This window comes from Maniola jurtina, chromosome 3 (assembly GCF_905333055.1).
Source record: "Maniola jurtina chromosome 3, ilManJurt1.1, whole genome shotgun sequence".
NCBI classification, from domain to species: domain Eukaryota; kingdom Metazoa; phylum Arthropoda; class Insecta; order Lepidoptera; family Nymphalidae; genus Maniola; species Maniola jurtina.
Genome location: NC_060031.1, coordinates 6,175,539 through 6,195,790, shown reverse-complemented (window position 1 = coordinate 6,195,790; position 20,252 = coordinate 6,175,539). Strand labels below are relative to the sequence as shown.

At 37.7% G+C, this 20,252-nt stretch overlaps 2 protein-coding genes across 8 annotated transcripts in view; both read left to right on the top strand.

Annotated features, from left to right (window-relative positions):
- Positions 1-127: 127 nt before the first annotated feature.
- The window catches only part of LOC123880912, a 124,561-nt gene continuing 104,436 nt past the window's right edge, over positions 128-20,252 (top strand). For 2 of the 3 annotated variants that reach the window (XR_006799367.1, XM_045929317.1), the window contains exons 1-9: positions 128-479; positions 714-917; positions 1,696-1,764; positions 2,373-2,516; positions 2,905-3,105; positions 3,354-3,494; positions 3,833-4,570; positions 4,928-5,160; positions 5,664-5,783. Coding sequence is in view for 2 of the 3 variants with exons in the window: in XM_045929317.1 (XP_045785273.1) it covers positions 351-479; positions 714-917; positions 1,696-1,764; positions 2,373-2,516; positions 2,905-3,105; positions 3,354-3,494; positions 3,833-4,570; positions 4,928-5,160; positions 5,664-5,783 (1,979 nt within the window). In the remaining variant the exon portion in view is untranslated. Of the gene's footprint in view, positions 480-713; positions 918-1,695; positions 1,765-2,372; positions 2,517-2,904; positions 3,106-3,353; positions 3,495-3,832; positions 4,571-4,927; positions 5,161-5,663; positions 7,550-20,252 lie in introns of those variants that run through there. The other variant, XM_045929316.1, reaches the window with a different exon arrangement.
- The window catches only part of LOC123880913 (RNA-binding protein Musashi homolog Rbp6), a 656,888-nt gene continuing 654,806 nt past the window's right edge, over positions 18,171-20,252 (top strand). Inside the window, exons 1-2 of one of the 5 annotated variants that reach the window (XM_045929319.1) lie at positions 18,171-18,552; positions 18,629-18,669. In XM_045929319.1, coding sequence (XP_045785275.1) covers positions 18,494-18,552; positions 18,629-18,669 — 100 coding nt within the window. In that variant the 5' untranslated portion in view covers positions 18,171-18,493. The remainder of the gene's footprint in view (positions 18,553-18,628; positions 18,670-20,252) is intronic. The other 4 variants (XM_045929321.1, XM_045929318.1, XM_045929320.1 and 1 more) reach the window with 4 other exon arrangements.

Genomic DNA, 20,252 nt, shown 5'->3' with positions numbered 1-20,252 from the left:
TGTGAAAAGTGAGTTCTTACTCTGTGGTCACTCACCTGTGTTTTACAATGCCTTCCATCTTATACAATTTCTGTCAATTTCTGTAATCTGTCATAATCTGTATCTGTTATTCTACTACGAAGCTTCACCTGCTGCCTGGTTTTTCAGTTTTTGAAATCAATCGATACCTCAATTTCAGAAGAGCAATAAATTAAAAATGTAGTATCTTTTTGCTGTCTAATATTTATCTGACTGTTTAATTACACGAGTACGAAATAGTAGAATATTCTGTCCTGCCCGAAATTTAATTGTTTGATGGCAGTATAGTATGCGAGGTGTTGAATCTATTTGTGATTTGTTTTCAATCCGAAATGGTTATCCAAAAGAACAAAGAAACAAATAATCTCTCAACGTTCGATAGCACTACAAGTACATGGAATTTTCAGGCGCAACCGAAAATAGTTAATGTACGTACGAGCACAACAGCAAATATGCAAGCGGTAAGATTGAGGTTTATAATAATTTACGAATGTATTTCGTTGGTATATAGTATTACTTCATCGCATACTCTCAACACATTGCTGGCCCACTACTGTGAAAGAGTCTCCACTCAGAATGAGTAATTAGTAATCAATAAATAATAATTAAATATCAGTACTCATAAAGAATTTATGTTTAAAAATATTAAATACACAAAGTTGTTTAGCATTTAGCAGATATCATTTTTGTTTTAGAAGCAGCCTATAACACGGCAAATAGCCATAAGTACTTTGGCAGCCATGCACCGGCGGTTCAGTCTCCCTGGTCCAGTTCAACCACACTCAAGACCTATTGCTGAATTTCGAGCAAGTGCTAATAAATCTCTGGACATGTTACGCCAAACTATACAGTCTGCAGTTACTAGAGAAATCGACCAAGTTATCAAAAAGTATTTAGAAGTGAGTATGCATTATCATCATCTGCAACATGATCAACTTATTGCTGGCCCACTACTGAGCATGGGTCACCTCTCAAAATAAGAAGAGTTTAGGCCATAGTCCACCATGCTCCCGTAGTGCGGATTGGTAGACTTCACACACCTTTCAGGACAGTATGGAGAACTCTCAGGCATATAGATTTCCTCACAATATTTTCCTTCACTGTTAAAACTATAAGTGATATTAAATTGTTTAAAACACTGTTAACACCTTCCACTTGTAATAAGGAATAGTAATAATAAGGAAGTTGTGACATTAGTTAGCAGGGCTTAGGAGACTTAAAATTGTGCATTATTAACTATTCAAATACTTGCATTAATTTAAATTTAAAAGTGTCTACATGGTTGTGTCAGATAAAATTATTTTGTCTCATAAAACCTTGTTTTCAGTAATCATTAATCAAGTTTTTGCAAGAAAATGCTGTTTGTGTTATCTTTTTTTCCTCATCATAATCATATCAACTCATCAGCGCCCCACTACTGAGCATGGGCTTCCTAAAGAGGCTTAGGTCATAATTCACCACTTCACACACCTTTTGAGAACATTATGGAGAAATACTAACACCTCTGCAGATTTGCTCACAAAGATTTTTCTTCATTGTTAAACTGTTTTAAATGCACATGGTTTGTTCATTGATGGGTACCAATCCGTGAATGGATATGGACCTCCCAAACAGGAGGACCAACAACTGGCTATCACTGCTTTTTTATTTTTTTCAACAATGAAATATTCTTTTCAGAAATTCTTTGTTCCTGCTGTAAATAATATAAGATTAAACTTGGGCGATGAGTCTGTAAGTGAGGATCAAGTAAGTGTTAAATGTTATATTTGTGTTTACTTTTTAGTTTAAAGTAGAAACTTTTTTTGTTTAAAGTAGAAAGTTATATTCTTAATAACTAAAGTAAAAAATTATATTCGTAAATTATAACTGGAATATACTTATTAATAAATAAAAAACTTTAAAAAATAAAATAATACAATTTAATAAATCTGATGTACACAATCTACAAACTAGAATGACAGATCTAAACATATTGCTTAATCTTTCATAATGCCCCTTGCTGAAAATGATAGCACTAGATTTATACCTATCAGTTAAAAGTTTAGAGATTGAAATTACTTTACTAAACTATAATCATAGGTTTAAAAGTAGATGCCATGCTTTTCACATTGTTTCTTGAGAAATAGGAAACTACTTCTTTTAGACATTTTAATGTAGTTTGGCACCTGTAATCATATCTAATGTAATTTTTTTCAGATAATCTAATTAGTACTATCCTACTTTATTCTATATTTCTGTTGAATCTAAATCCAGAGTTGGGTGTTAATAGCTGTAACACAGTTTTTAACTAACACAGCTGTTACTGTTTCCCCAGCTTATGAATTTCTTTGTAATAAATAAATTATTAACAACAGGTGCGAGCAGTCTGTCGAGCAATGTTGGATGCCACACGGTTATTATATTCGACTCCTCCACGCACTGTAGCCACAGGATTTGCCGATGTCACAAGTGATGCTGAGTCTAGCAATAGTACAGAAAATAAGTTAACACGACAAACAGTAAGTAATATTCATTTATGTAGCAAATGCAGTATTTACAATTGAGTTACACATTTATGGCAAATTCACACCAATTACATATGCAGCACGTACATGTGACACGTGCGTAGTGACGCGCGTGAACCCATAGACGCACCTGCACGCATTATATCTACGTGAACGTTCACGCCACGCAAGCGGTATGCCATGTTTCATACAGTTCCATACATTACAACGGTACACGCTACGTCTACGCTTACACCAGCCGCAGGCAACCCTTATAACTAGCGAGGAGAGTTTAGTTTTCAATGCGCATGTGCATCATACAAAGTTTTTCAATACATTTGTAAGTAAAATCGATAAAATAAGTGGATAAGTTAACTGCTTCAACATATTACCTGAACTTTAGTTCCAGAATTCATCACAAAAACGCAAAGACATGGAACTAGACATAGACTTTTCTAAAATAAAGAAAATAAAGCAAGAGGATTCCACCGATAGTGGGTCATCATCACCCATCCCGTCACCCGCGCTTCGAGACCCTGAGAAATGGAATCCAGCAAGACTCACTCAAGACACCCTATTTATCATGGGATCCCACGCACATAAAGTAAGTGATTTTGACTTATGGTGAGATCTATAGAGTGCACTCTGATTTTGCTTAGACTTAAGACAGTAAAAACAAGACAGATGTACACACTGTCCCTCACATATATCTGTCTCGTTTTTATTCAATGCTAAGTCTGAGCAAAGTCAAAGTGTGCTCTATAAATCTTGAACCTGAAAATTATTCCATTATGCTTCAAAATAGCAAGCAGGCCAGTTAATAAAACCAATTCCATGCCATACATATTTCAGGTGTTAGGACTTGGTAATTCGCGTGGACGACTTTATACAAGACACGCCGGTTTGCTGCGATACCCTGCCGATCCCGCTGATAAGGAATGGATCGCCACACACAATCTTGTCAATGCTGTTGGTGGCAAGACATATATTATGGTATGACGTTTATTAATTCTCTAATTAGGGATGTTTAGATTAGTCTTAAGAAATTTAGTGGAGTGGTCCTTACATAGTCCCTTGTATAAGTATATACATTACAAGTCATATAGGTGTGGTAAGTTTGAAATTAATGTTAAGGACCTATAAGGAATATTTTAAACCACAGCTATTAAAATACATATCTGCTGCTTATGTTCCAAACTTTTATCTCAATATTAATTGCTATTCTTCCTGAGCAATTAAAAGCAATACTGAGTACACATTGAAGAGTAAAGGGGGATTTGATGCCTAGAAAATGTTTAACCTGACCCTTAGAGTTGTTCCGTTTCTTTTAGGTGTTAGAAGACATTGAAGAACTTGCCACCAGTGATGCATATAAACACAGCTCTCTGCCTTTGCTAGGCGAATTAACAGGATTCAAAGTCCCACCGTTTATGTTAAGAAAAATAAAGGCTTACGTATTGAGGAGAGCATTAAGCGGAGACCTGAGTAATGCGGACAGTCCTCAGCCATCAACAAGTAGTGCTCAAGAGGACAAATTCAAAATCGATGACATTAAATTAGAAGCACACGACGATTTCGATTCGGCTAATTTTAATGCGAGCCAGTATATGACGAATTCTGATGCTTCAAGAGATTTCGCTGATGATCAACTCATGAAAGAAGACACAGATTTTGCTGACATTAAAGTTGAGGACATGGACGACATTAAAGTTGATGGTATAAAAATGGAGGATTTGGATGAAATAAAAGTAGATGAAGTCGAAGGTTTAGAAGTTAATGGAGTTAAAGTTGAAAATATTGATGGTATAAATGTTGATGCAATCAAAGTTGAGGACATCAAGTTGGAAAACGACGATGCGTTCGATCTCTGCAAGCAAACAGACGACGATCAGAATCTTGTAGAAGGCTTGTTGGAGGCCGATATCGAGTTTTTGAGCCGCAATTTGGGCAACATCGAGAGCGATGCTGATGCTAGAAAAACTATCGAGAAACTGACAGGAGCTAATCCAGATACGATTACTCTCGTTGGCGACGAATTTGATTTGGGAACAACACTTAACACAAGTAATGTAAGTATATAGCAAGTAAGAAATTTATTTGCAAAAAACCTGACTTTCATTGCTATAATAAAAATATTGTTTAAACATTCTGGACTTGAGCGCTGGTCTGTTTCATCATTGCTGTAAAGGCATAATTGTCAAAAGAAAAAGTTTATGCAGGAAGTTAGTAATTTATTAAATACTACCAGTGTTTCCACATTATTGGATTCAGAATCATAAATCCATTGTCTACTAATAATATGTAGGTATCTGTTTATCAGCAGTTTAAAATGTAGGTTTTTAGAATTATATTTCCTGATGTCAGATAAATGCCAGATATTGAATTATAGGATCTCATTAACAGTGTTAACCTTGTTTAATCTCTAGTTCACAGGAAATCAAAACACAAAATGCATAACTGTGGCATCAACAACCAGTGGCATGGTACACAGTGTACCAGTGGCGCACATAGCCGCCCCACCTCGCATCACTGGCAGCACTGTCCACTACTACACCAGCAGTGGAGTGCAACCCACTGGACAAAGGACCATACATCATCTGCCACAAGCCACTGTCACTATACAGAGTATCCCGGGATCCAACTCGCATATGATTCGTGGGTAAGTAATTCACATGTATTGTGCAATCAAAGCATCTATAACAAGTGATATGGTACTCAAAGCATCTATAATGAGTGATATGGTACTACTGGGCCGATTTTGATGAATGAGGTGTCAATCGATTCGTCGTAAAGGTCAGAGTGACAGAGACTATATTTTATACGAAAAAAAATTGACCTAACGGATGTTACATCAAAAAAGTAGAGGTCTCCAAAAATTTTTTTTGCTATTGTATCGATTTGGATGTCAAATGAAAGAGGATAAAATTCTGTGCTCATGTATATAAATGTACAATTACATGAAAATATACCAAGCGACAGAAAAACAATTTTACTCTAATATTTCAGCGCTTATTAAGACAATCGCAGTCGGGTTTTAGTTTTCAACTTTATCTTGTTGGCTTACCAACCTATTACGAACGTGTAACGGACTTCATTAACTGACGATAAATATCATAGCATTAGTCGTCATAAAATAAAGCTTCAATATTTTACTTGTTACAGCATCCCGATCAACACAAAATCTGGCACAATCAGCACGGTGATGTCCCAAGGGACGGCCAGTACGATCATTGGCTTCGGAACGCGAACATCCAACGCTACCTTAATCGGCACGCCCGCACAGTATGTCAATGTTTCTTCCAAATCTTTCCCCACAGGCAACATTCTACACAACGCCATCGTTTCAAAGAATATCATAAACCGAAGCACTGTTACTTCGGGAGTCTCGTTCAACGTATCGGGTGTAAGGCCGATATTGCACACGACCACCCCTAAGAGCACTTTAATCACAGCTTCATCCACTGATTTCGATAGTATTTCTACAACTAAAGACATGATTGACAACGCTTGCAACTCCTCTGTTATGCTGAAAAAAGTTTTAACTCTAGGCAGTTCGGGGGCCACGAAATCTTTTATGATGCATAACACGCAAAAGGTCTTGTCCACTGGTTTTGCTAATGGAGTCACTCCACCGCCGAACGTTACGATTGTTAGTTCGGGCACTAGTGGGGGTATATTGAATAACAATAATGGGGCGAATATCGTTTGCCCGACATCTGGAAACTTAAGCGCTACTCATGCTACACTGTCTGCTTTGTTGGCTTCTAACGCTGAAAACGCTCAAGCTAACAAGAATTGATAGTATTTTACTGTTAAATCGTATATCGTAATCGTTCTTTATAACCGTTTTGATCTCAATGTATTCACTATTATTTTTTGTATTACGTTTTCACATTGTTTTACTTTTTACAATCATGTTTTGCTCGCTTTATTTATTTATTGTGAAGTTGTTAAAACAAACATCAAAAAGGAATATTGTATGAATAATAATAATTATATCTACCTCTTTATATGTTACCTGATGAATTAGTTTGTAATATTTATGGTCGTAAGTATCTTTAAAGTAACTATGGCTACAACAGTAACCAAGAGCAATTGTAGCATTCCCTCTATTACTCAAAAAAATGATCATAATTTATTATGGTGTTTTTATTAAATAATAATACAAAAAAATGTTCAAGTATAATGGTTTATTTTATAATAGAATAAAGTGGCATTGTCTGTACTTAGAAGGTTCTCTTTAAAGGTAAATAGATGTTGTGCAAATGTGTGTGTATTCAAAGTACTATAAATTAGAGTCTTATAAAAATTGTAAAACTATTGCTATAGTTATTACCTTTTATTGTTAGTTATACACTTATACAGGTATGACATAAGGCCGCGATTACATCTGTAGTTTACGTAATTGATTGACAACTTTACGATTGTAAATGTACTTAAAAGATTGTTTACATTAGTTTTGTCGTAAGTTTATCACGTAAGTATGTGAGTTTACGTGAGTAAAACTTACAGGTGTATCCGCGGCCTAATACATATTCCATTCCAATCCAAAATATCTACGAAAGTGATTTGTTTGAACCTACCATTTTAAGTTACGTTAAGTTTTATGTTATTTGAGGCTGTGGAACTTAATCTTTATTGACAGTATTAATGTATAATGTAAGTTAGAATATTTTTTCTATAAGTATAAGTACATAATTAGTACATGCTGAAGTATATTTTGTAACCTATAAGGCTTTATTTTTGTGCATTTATTTTTCAATACTTAGTGTTAAGGATTGTCAGTTTAAGTTAGCTTGCTTTATTGGACTGTTAGAATAATCTAATGATCAAATTATTATTTTCAGAGATGTTCTAAAACAAGTACACCGTGTTTTATGAATGCTTGTATTTTCGCAAGGTACATAACTGTTTGATTTAAGAAATTAAAGTAAAATAGTACAGTAAGGTATAAAACGCCTAACATTTTTGCAGTTTACACAATAATAGCGCTAGAGTGCGTCCTTTTCATTTTCAGAGATGACGTCTATCCAAAGAAACTTATAAATTCAAAATAAAAATACGAACAAATGAGCTGGCGGGGTCTCCTGATGTTAAGTGATTGCCGCCGTCCATGAACATTTTGCAGCATCAGAGGATCCGCCAATGCGTTGCTGGCCATTCATGAATTTGTTGATATACTCTTGAATAACCCCATGTGGAAATCTTGGAAAGTAAAACATAACATAAGTTTAAAATTTTATCCAAATAGTTTTCAAGAAATCAATTACAACTCTTTATACAAACGTAAAGGAATTTGTTTAAAATGAATTTTTGAACGCTAGTTCATAATCTTCTCTTTTTCTCATCGCATAAAATATAAATTACGCCAGACTAAATAGGTATGTGGCAATTAAAAATGGAGTCACATAGTCTTTTATTTGTTTACTAGCTGATGCCCGCAGCTTCGCCCGCGTGGATTGGTCAGATCCCCTGCAGCATCAGGATTGAGGAGTTGGACTCAAAAATTTTTATGAAACAATGTCGCAAAGTTCCTCTATCGATTAAAAAAGAAATGACGCAAATCGGTTCAGAAATCTCGGAGATTTCGGTGTACATAGGTAGAAAAACACAATTCCCTTTTTGAAAGTCGGTTAAAAAAGTAGCCTATGTTACACCCTGTTCAAATCTCTACTTGTCTGTGAAAATCCCGTCAAAATCGGTTCAGCCGTTCCCAAGATTAGCCTTTTCAAACAGATAGACAGACAGACAGACAGACAGACAAAAATTTTAAAAACGTGATTCAGTTATAGTATCGTTCAAATAACCATATGACCTTAATATGCGGTAGTTATTTCGAAGTTACAGACAGACACTCCAATTTTATTTATTAGTATAGATTCAAAGTTTTTATTTTATTTTTTGCGTATTATTAGCTTTAATTTTTATGTTGGTGTGTTATTTTTCTATTGTGGCAATAATAGAATATGCTTTTGGCAATTTTTTAAGCTTTAACGACTGACTCAGTTTTGATGAAAAGACTGCTTTTATTTATTTTTTCTATTTTGTGCTTATACGGCTTCGTTGCAATTTGGCTTTTATATTATGTTGTTTTTGTTGATGTTTTATTGTTTCCCACCTATTGTTTTATTTGTTAAAGTGTTGATTTATTGGCTTATTACCACCATTATAATGTGCTTAGCAAAAAACAAGTGCTTAGCTTTAAATGTCGTACGTTTGAGTGTGGTGTCAGTATGAAATGATGACGAATCGTGCTGGATTACGCCCAAAATTTTTCATTAGACTTTTTTATGGAAGTACCCATGTTTTTATTAGTTATGTATTTTACTTTATTCGGTGACAAATATGGGCTTAAAAATTGGCTTAGTATTTTGTACGCTAAAGTTAAATAAAGTTGTAAAGGTTGTAATTATTATAAGTACAACTTAAAAATCTCATGCAAAACTCGAAAAAAAGATTAAGCACTTTCAAACTGAGACTTAAATCTTGAAGTTGCCTTCAAACTACGGAATATAAAACAATATATAAATATCGCTCACCCTACTTTTAAATGTCACTGTTCACACTGCTAGATGTAATAATATTACATCTATGTGTGAACAGTGGCATTTAAAAGTAGGGTGAGCGATATTTATATATTATATTATATTTCCGTAGTTTGAAATCAACTTAAGTCTGTAGACAGGCTAATATTTCTGGCTTAACATTTTGTTGTCAAAATTCATATGCAGAATTCACTGACTATTCACTAGTGATTTGCGTCTGTGATGCGTGAATGCCATTGGTTGACCGATAAGGAAACATGGATGTAAATTAAATTGAGTCGTACTGTTCGATATACGCCTAAGAATCTATTACAGCTTTACAATTGTGGAATATCTTCTAGGTGTCTCTAAATCTTTTACCCATTGTGTTGTGGCTTGGCTGTTTCGCTTTATTGTGGTATTGTATTTGGCAAAATTTATTCATTGTCATCTAAAATACTGGTTGTGAATCTACAAAGACTTATTTCCTTATTTTATATTAAAATGTATTTTTTCTAATCTGATTAGGTATATATTTTTCTACAGCTACTGTTATTTTTGGTCTAGATATTAAGATGGATATTTTTAGGTGAGCACTACGACATATTTAATATTAAATTGTGCTTGATTTTCTTATGGCTTAAAGAATTGATGTCGATAAAGTATTAAATAAAAATTAAAATATTATATGTATGTACCTATATTGTATAATCTTAATCACAAATACCTAATATTACTGCAGTACTGAAACTGCATCAATTTCACCCATTGTCTTAGCTTGAAGTTATTATTCGGTAGGACTAGATGTGATTATTTTAATCTTCTTCGATACTACGCTAATAAACAAGGTACTGTGTTGTGTCGTGATGCCCCAGCAGGCGACCAGAGAACATGCACACGATTTTAAATGAAGACGTGTTGTCAAATTGACATATTGACATACAGTACCCGGCAGGAAATATTGTACATCGACCTTTAGAAAGAGATAGCAGTTTCGTAGAGCGTTGTCTCTGTCGTTGATACCGACAAAACGTCACATAGGAATTAATAGACTATGAAGCCGAAAGGTCTTTCTAAAAGTCGATGTACAATATTTCTTGCCGGCTACTGTATTGGCGTCGATTGTGATGTTTTTCTCTAAACTAAACTTAGAGTATATGTATCTTTTTCGTTTTAATAGTGCTAACAAAGGACGGAACATGAATTATAAAAGACTAAATTTTAGTGTGCTCTACAAATTTAAACAATAGCCTCGCGACTGGTAACTAAAGTCATGAGGTTCGACAGGTCTAAACTAAATTAGGTTTGTTTGTCCTTTTCTTATTACATTATTAAGAAAAAGACGCGAATACTCTAAAATTTAGTTGCGCATCAGTATCAATGTGTGATTTATATATTACCGGTCGACGTGCACGACAGTGCATTGCAATTTCCAACACACGACACCACAGTATTTTGTATGCACCTTTAGTTATACTTTGTTACATTTTATTGAAATATTTTTTTTTCGATTAATGTATGTAGTTATACTAGTTGTAATAATGTATAGGATGAGTTTTATGAGGTTCTTATAACAGCTTAAGGAAGATTTATATAAAGAAATAATACAAGGTGTAACGAGAACGCTAGCAAAAACGAAGACAGGTGATAGTACTGATAAATTAACAGTTGTAAAAGATTTTTTAAATTTCAGTAATTTTTACATATATACCACAATATCAATACATTGCAAATAAAACATCTGATTGACGCTAGATGTCAACGAACGCTTCGTAAGTTTTGCACGCTTATACATTGCGGGTTTGAAAAATCCTAAATCACTAAAAGTACAAGATAAGACTAATGGTTATTGGCATTGGATTGTGTTTACGTAGTATAATAATAAACCTAAGTTTTTGCTAGAGTTCTGGTTACACCTCTTGTATAAAGTTAATCTTATTTTAAAATTTAATTCAAGGATTATTGCAATCATTTAAGCACAATATAACAAAGCACTTTTGGAGGTAGCGGCTATGTTTAACGTGGCTGCTATTCTTTACCAGCCCAAAAAACTCATCCTGTATTTATTTTGTTTCCATTATATAAATAAATTACATTATTTGTTACATATATATTTAAGCTAGACTATCTATACATAGGCTCATGTCGCATTTCTGAACATTGAATTGTGCCAGATATATTTTTATTGTCTAACTATTTTGTCTTTTCGTATTATGTGTATATACCCCGAGGTTCTTATTTTCATGAATATATTTGTTTGTTAACCATAAAATTTGCTAATCCGCACTGGGTCAGTGTGGCGAACTATGGCCTAAACCCTGCTCATAGAAGACCCGTGCTCAATAGTGGGCTAGCAATGGGCTGAGCACGATGATGATGGTGATGAACTCTAAAATTTAAATTTCGTACTATTAGCGGCTTAATAATTATTAATTTTTGAAGTTATAAAAAAGAATTAGGGCCGGGACACATCACTGTGGCACGACATCTTGTCGAACTACGGCGCGGTGTCGTATCGTACTGCTGCGTGACGTCAAGTCGGGCAACGCGTAGTGCGCCACGGGCGATGTGCCGTGTTACGGTAAATCACCAGCACCGTACCAAGTTCATGCGTCCTGCGCCTGGTTCAATGTGTAAGTAAAGTAATTTTTTTCTGTTACAGGTTGGCCCTAGTATGTTCTAAATTATGGAGTGTTTTTTAAACTAAGTGATATCCGATTGATAGCTCTTGGAAACTTGATAAAGATATTCTGAAAAATTTGCAAAAGTAACGTTTTCACATATTTTCAATGCCTCATATTTTCTCTAAGTGATCTTCATTATTACTTATGATAGAAAAAAAAAAGATTCCGACGAATTAAGAACATTCTCCTCTTTTGAAGTCGGTTAAAAAGGTATGCATCTGTCCAGTACCTACTGTTCTTCAGATTTTTCGTAAGTCTTGACAATAGCAGGAGGAGAATATGTCTGGTGCGCGATCCGTATCAAGAAAGAAACTGCTTATATTTTGTCGCAGATGCCTACGTCGTACGGTGCAACGGCCACGATAGGTCGCCTGCCGGAATACAACAGCACGATGCTTTTGAGACTTGATATACCAAGTTATGAAAATCCCAGATATTATCTCGTATACGAAAACAATACATATGCACCTGTACGCTTGTGTACATTTGCTATCACTGGATTGGTTGGAAGGCGAAATGAAATTCAACTATTTTCTGCCAGTTACTAAATTTATTTACAGTGTTAATTCTAAGCTGTTTACTTACAGTAATAAACCTTGTGAAACTGTACTTCACTAATTTCACTATAAGGTTCACTGTTCACTGTAAGGTTCACTGTTCACTGTACTACACTGTTCACTGTACTATACTGTTTACTGTACTATACTGATCACTGTTTCACTGTTAACTGTTAGACAAGATTAGACTGTTGACCAAGACAAGACTGTCGCGGCGTCGAAATCATCCGCTTATATACTGTTTTGTTTTATGTCCGTCCCTTACTTTTCTATGCGCCCATCTCTTATTTCGTACATTCTGGAAAAGTCGCGCTTTGTGGCAGCGTCATAAAAGGGTCGAAGACATTAGGTGTTTACGCTTTCTCGATCCTTGACCTATTGTTTCGTTCCCGGTAACACAATAATCTATTATTTTTAAATTGGTGTTTACGCAGTTCTATTCCATCCATCTTCCATTTTCGTCCAAATTCTTGAACTGTTCACATTCTGTTGAATTGTGCTCCTCTTTTTTGCATACGGGACACTTGGCTGTGTACATCTTCTCTGCGACGTTGTGGACCTTCTGTGGTTTCTTGTGTTGAGTGGCTGATGTCTGTGAGGCCACCTGTTCAGGTAGCGCATATGGTCCGCACAGCTCCGCTTCTCTCTTGAGGAATTTATCCAGCTTCAACAAATCTGGGTCTTCCTGGGGCTGTGTTGCTGCGAAGTCATAGAATCTGTAGCGCAGCGTAGGTGTAAGTTTGTCCACGAGTGTCTTCGAAACTTCAGGGTTATACATATAGTTCACGCAGCTTAGTGTCTTCAATGTTGCCACTACGTTAGAGACCTTCGTCGCGAATATACAAATGTTCCGTGGTGACTCGGTGAGACGCGGCAGTCCACGGAGCGTCTCCATCTCTGTCATAGCAATTGACTCCGGTCTTCCGAATCTCGATTCTGGGGTCTTCATAATTTCCGCAGGGTGCGCGCTGGTGATAAGAAGCCCTTCCACTGCTTCTTTAGCCTTTCCCTTTAAGTTTCGTCGCAGACGATTTATGTTTTCCACTGTACTGAACATATTTTCAGTTTCATAGTAAGTGGCGCGGAACGGTAGCCACTCTTGATGTGATCCACCAAAGAAAGGTAGTTCGATGTACTTGGGGCGCTGCGCTGCTTTCACGGCGTTTGTGATAGCTGTAGCTAGCTCTGCTATTCCGAATTGCACTCCCGCCGGTGCAGACTTTTGGTGTTCCTCTGGAAGCTTCTGTTGTTCCACGTCTTTGACCACTGATTCTTCTGTATGGTAGTGAGGTGCATCAGTGATCGCTAGCACGGGACGTGCTGGTTGATTGTCTAGCCAGTTGTCCACTCGTTTGTTGATTTCTGTATTGGAGTGGACGGAGACACCATCGTCTTCTAAATCCTCTATTTCTGTATCTGTTTCTTCTGTCTCCAAGGCGGCGAGGCGCGCAGCAGCTAGTTCCACCTGAAGGCGCAGCAGTTGTTCCTTTGCTTTTGCTATTTTGTGAGCCTTCGTCTTGCTGTAGTTCGATCGTCCCTCTCCCCCCCTCTTACTGAGGGCCCGGGGTAACTGTGGTTTGTCGACTGTTCCCTTCTTTACTGTAGAGGTCTCTGTATCTCGAGTACGCTGTACTGTATGAACCCCCCCTGTAGTCGGAGGGTTCATCTGTTTCGCGTCGACGGGCAGAGTCGGTGCGAAGGAGGGCGTAATCGAGTGAGTGGCGGCCGAAATCTTCGATTTAACTGTCGCGGAGGGTGACACGGCAAAGGGTGCTGACGTCGCGGAAGTACTGTAAATCGCTGTCTGTTCTGTTGCTTCCGTTGTGACAGTTCCCGTGGCTGTATAGGCCATGTCGGTTTCCGTCCTAGTTTCGGTAGCCAAAGCGGCGGTTACCTCTGACGTCGAAGGAATTTGTTCTGTAGGGGCCTTGTGGCTTTTAGCTTGTTGACGCGTAACTGGCATTCTTGCTGTCTTCAAATATCACGACGAATTTCAGATTTTTAATTCTTCCAACAATATCCGGCTCGAAGGACCATTAAATGTACGCTTGTTTACATTTGCTATCACTGGATTGGTTGGAAGGCGAAATGAAATTCAACTATTTTCTGCCAGTTACTAAATTTATTTACAGTGTTAATTCTAAGCTGTTTACTTACAGTAATAAACCTTGTGAGACTGTACTTCACTAATTACACTATAAGGTTCACTGTTCACTGTAAGGTTCACTGTTCACTGTAAGGTTCACTGTTCACTGTAAGGTTCACTGTTCACTGTACTACACTGTTCACTGTACTACACTGTTCACTGTACTACACTGTTCACTGTACTATACTGATCACTGTTTCACTGTTAACTGTTAGACAAGATTAGACTGTTGACCAAGACAAGACAAGACTGTCGCGGCGTCGAAATCGTCCGCTTATATACTGTTTTGGGTTATGTTCGTCCCTTACTTTTCTATGCGCCCATCTCTTTTTTCGTACATTCTGGAAAAGTCGCGCTTTGTGGCAGCGTCATAAAAAAGGGTCGAGGACAAAAAAGGGTCGAAGACAATAGGTGTTTACGCTTTCTCGATCCTTGACCTATTGTTTCGTTCCCGGTAAGACAATAATCTATTATTTTTAAATTGGTGTTTACGCAGTTCTATTCCCCAATTTTCTCGAACTGTCCAGCTAATTTTTTGCACCTTATTTTGTACTGTTATTGTTCCGGGCTGTCCCGCACAGCACCTGTCAGAGCTCGGGAGAGGCTAGTATCACAGCAGCTATTTAGGTTTACAAACTAGCTATAAGGTTTAAAAAAAATCGACTTTACTTACTGAACTTGCTATCGTAACGTAACTTCTTAGTACGGTAAAGCTCCGCGCCGTAGAAAAATTTGACGCGGCGGCGTAGCACTGCACGACGTCGCGTCTTGCTACGGCGCTGTGCCGTGCGTCTACACGTTACTCAGGCGTAGCCCGGCATGACGTCGCAACGCGGTGATGTACCCCGACCCTAACGCTCCGGCTATATGCTCCGTCTTACCTGCGCTTAACTGCGCAGGTAAGACGGAGCATGTAGCAAAGCGAGACCGAGAACTGCGCAGTCCAATCTTTAGCAGCTTTGGAACTGCGCGGGATACCATCTTGCCTTCCATACGCACGCACTAAACTGCACAAACTGGCTTGGGCAGGTAAGCTCTAATGCTTTCTTTCACTAACGGTTCGTTAGCGCCATGTTTTAAAGTTACGTCTTCGTTAAATATGTTGATGCAATCAGCCCTTAGAATCTCCTTGGTGGCCGTCTGTCCGTCCTTATTATACCGTAACTTCGGGGTATTACACATTTATTATTATTTTCGTTCACTTTGATTTATTGTTAATAGATATAAGTCGTTCTAAATATTGTGGCTGTGTAATACATTATACAATTTGAATGGATCATGAAATGTTTTTTATTACTTCTTTATAAAACTAATATAGTACTTACAACTACTAATTTTATTGACTTTTTATGTGGTCGATTTATAGGATTACAGACAGGTTATGCAGACGAAATATATAACACAATGTGTCCAATTCTGTTGTACACAATTTCTACAAAAAATGACAGGTCTCAATAACTTATCTCTTTTGAAAAACTCTACGGAAAAGGATAGCGTTCGATTTAGGATTGTCAATTTACTTTACATCATTGTGTACAAGACAATTAGCCACCATAATATAAAGATTGACTGGAACTGCCTAAGGTGCCAGGGCCGTAGGCGCTTAAAATTAAATCACACAAAAGTCAACAATTAACTAACCGGAAATTATGCTACGCGGTTTTTGATCATCTACATCGGTACAGTTTCACAGGTTAATTTTTTATTCATCAAGTAATGGTGAAACCTTTTCTGGTTATACTTTCTATTAAGTATCAGATTTTAATCCAAAGTTATTGCTTTGATGCGTATTTGGATGAAAGGGGCTGTTACAAAACGCAGTCGCTATCCAAAGTTAACCGAGGGAATAAAACTTGGCAAAACTAATTGGTGCCCACATTTGTCACGTTGCTGGTGCTACTGTTAGGGTTGCTTTATTATTGAATGCGAAAGAAATAGGAGCATCTATAGGTAAATACCAACTTAAAGAGACTCTTTAAGACAGCCAAAATTATTTAGGTAAATATTTACTGCAGTTGGAACAGTAACAGGAGCATAAACGTAACGCCATTTTTGAAGTTTTAAGCAGCCTCGAATTGGATTCTATTCTAATTGGAAAAACCAAACTCAATGATGATCCAGTTTTGAAGAAGATTGTGATTGGATGTGCGTTGCGCAATTATCGCCAAGGTTTGGCTATTTGATCGCGAAGGATTTGGAAATATTGAGGTGGCGTGAAAATTTATATTCCAAGTTTTTCTCGTCTCTTTCGGTATTTTAAAGTTCATGTTGGTTTGCTCAGATACTCATACCTATAGAGAACTTTTCATTTGGTAGGTAGGTTTTGAAACGAGGAAAATACGCGGAGTTATTTTGTAACATATACGTATTTAAGTGATTGCGCTGGCTAGGAAACAATAAGCAAAGTCAGTGACTGGATTGGTGTCCGAATTTTGATTGTACTAAAACTATCCTTTTCACAGAAAACCGAATACTTACTCAAGCTAAGCTGATTCCTAACTCCGTGGTCCTTTTCTTCAATGTCTAGGTACATGTAATTCAAATATTCATTTTAAATGGGTAAGTAGGTATCTAATTTTATTTAATTTTTTTAATTCGTTACGTAAAACGGGAATTTACAGAGACGGAAATTTTACGTAGGTACTACTATCTATCATTATGTACGTGACACGAGTCTTATTAACATTAATTAATTTAATATTCTCATCCTCATCATAAAAATTAATATTACAGTTATCAAAGTTTGTTTTGCCAAAGTGTTTATTTTTAAGGCCTCAAGATCTACGCACGTACTACGTAGTAGTATGCGTAGCGATCGTGTAGCGCGTAGAAGAGATTTGATCGTTATTTCGTTATGTTACACTGCGCGATGCGTTAGCTACACAGGGTAGGGGTCAATTAATGCAGTATGCTATGATACGTAGTATTGGCATGTGAGTTGTGACATGAGCCGTCTGTCGTGGCAGACGTCTGTTTTAAATATTATAAAATTTTTCTTCCTAAGTCAATCGCAGTGATCAAGGATCAGAACCGAGAGGTCACTCAATATAGTTTCATTGGTTTTGGTATGACTCTATTTTACCTATGTACTTACCTGATATTAAATGTTAGTTAGCGAGTTTAATTTCTATTTTTGTCTGGCGATCGAAATAGAATTATAAAGTAACGGTGAATAATAATAAGTGATACTATTGAGACATCTAGACCTTCTCTGAAATCATTATTAACAGGACTCTCTCCGTCACTTACTCCATACAATCGTAGTTCCAATTTCATTTGAATATTAAGCAACCAAAGTTCATGAAATTTTGTAGACATATTCTAGAAACTAATATCTGTGCCTGTGGTGTTTTAGATTTTTCTAAAAATATATAGTTTCAAAATTACAAGGGCTCAAAGATTTGTATGTGAATTTTTAAGACCGTATAACTTTGAAACCGAATATTTTAACACTAATCTGGAAAACCACAGGCATAATTATTAGTTTCTAGAATATGTCTGCAAAATTTCATAGACTTTTGCTTCATATTCAAAGGAAATAGGAACTACGTTTGTATGGAGCAAGTGACGGAGAGACCCCTCTACGAGTGTCATATTTTTTGATTGTAATCGTTCTTATCGTTACAGTTTTCATAGTTGGGAACTTTGTTTATCAATCCAAATTCCAAATAATATCGCATGGAGCAGAGCAGTTAGATTGCGTGGGTCGTGGGGGTGGGTTGGTGGCGGTGGGCGTGCTCGGGGCGGGCGCGGCACGCGTGCTGCGCGGCGCGGGGGGCGAGCACGTGTCGCGCGCTCACGTGGTGGTGACGAGCGCGCTCGCATCCATCGTGCGGCTCGTATGAATAATTGTGTACGGAGTGAATGAATCGATGCGGCGGTGGCGCGGGAGCGGCGGGGCGGCGGGCGCGGCGGCTCTGCGTGGCGGGGTGCGCCCGGCGGCCGGCGCGGGCCGCGGCAGTCTCGTGCCGGTAGTCGGTAGTGCAACCGAGCGACTCCGGGAGTCGTCCCCGCCGCGTCGTCGCTCGCTCGTAGTCGTAGTGCGTCCGCCGGCCCGCCCCCGCCGCCGGCGCTCGAACCCATGGAAACCCAGAACCAGGATGTGGCCCACAGCCCCGCCGAGGTGCCCAACGACCCGGGGTACGTGTCGCTCCATGCGCGTCGTGAACTCGTTCCGTTCCGGTACCGGCTTCTAACCATCATGTTTATCTTGCAGGAAGATGTTCGTCGGAGGTCTCAGCTGGCAGACTAGTCCAGGTACGCAAGTCGAACGGCGGCCGCGCGCGGTGTGCGCCGCCGACGGAAGTGCATCCGATGCACTCGACGGCGGCGGCTGATCGCCCACTTAGATTACGACAGATCTCCGTCTCGGCCTGTAAAACTGTAACGAACGGAAAAATGCGGTCCGCTTTCAGTGATAAATCGTTCACTCACAAAATAAACATCAGGGAAAGTTTGGTAATCAGCTGATTCGTCGTGTTTCAAACTTTCCGTTAATGGTGGCTGGCGTGTTGTGCACGTGATGATATCGGTCGAAGATGATTACTGGCAGCAATTAAAGTGTCGGAAACGCGTTAATATACATAGATGCTGTAATTCAGTTATGATGTCGAGGTGTATTGGCAGTCAGGTGTGCGGTAGCGGCCATGCCGGCTGCGCGCGCAGCTTCCTCGGCTGCTCTGACTTGTTCCTCGTCCATGCGAAATTCGTCCGTATTCAAAGAGACTTTTAGTACCAAATTGTTACTAAAGTTCGTTAGCCTGTTTTTACTCTAAACGGTTATCACAACATAACCTCAATTTCAAGTACGTACCATACGGACATAGAGCGCGGCACCGGCCCTTTGAATTGCATTTTCAAAATCTGTATTAAAATATCTAATTGGCAATTAACTGTTAATAAAGAATGTTTCGAAATATATATAGAACTATGAAAATTGTTTTATTCCAATCCTTCAACAAAAATTCTTTTATCACAATTCACAAAAAGTAGAATCCAAGTTTTCATCTTTAAGGAAAATTCCGAGAGGTCCATAAAAATATACAGCATTTTTACTTTCCGCTATTTTCCTCATACATAGTAGGACATGCGATAAAGAAACGCGTTTCAATGTGTAGTTCAAATTAATTGCGCTAACGTTAATTGTAATGAAAGGACCGGTGCGCGTGCGCAAGTGATGAACCGCTTGCGGTATTGGGTCGTTCGCCCACGCTGCACTTTGATCCCTATATCTATGCCAACTATGTTCTTCTTTGGAATTATCTAGGCCGATATATCAATGATTATGCGAAAATATAATTCATCCAATAATAGGGCCATCCATCTATTCAGAATAGATACACGTACAATCAGAAACGATTCATAAACTATCTGGTAAATACTCGTAAATTACTAGTTATCAAACTGTACCTAAATTATATCTTACATTAAACAAAGTTATTTAGTTTGTAAATGCACAACACAGATAAACTCTCCCTCTCTATTTACGCATGTAGTTACTTACCTACCTAGATATTTTCTCAAAGGTCGTTTTACTCATAGTTATATCGACTGTTTTTTACAGTGTTCAACTTATGGATTGGTGCCAAAAGCTACTTGAGCGGAAATACTGGGGGATTTTTGGAGATCTATAAAAATGGAACTTTAAGCATTAGGCGCGGGCTGTGTACAATCAGTGGTTGTAACTCCGCACATTACAGTACAGTATACCTACAATAAATACAAATAAATAAACTATTCAAGTGCCTACTACAATGCCTGACTATTAGCATATCCATAGGTTAATCGCGTTGCTTAGTATGAATAGATAACTAAAGCAATTTTGAATTGCTATTCTAAAG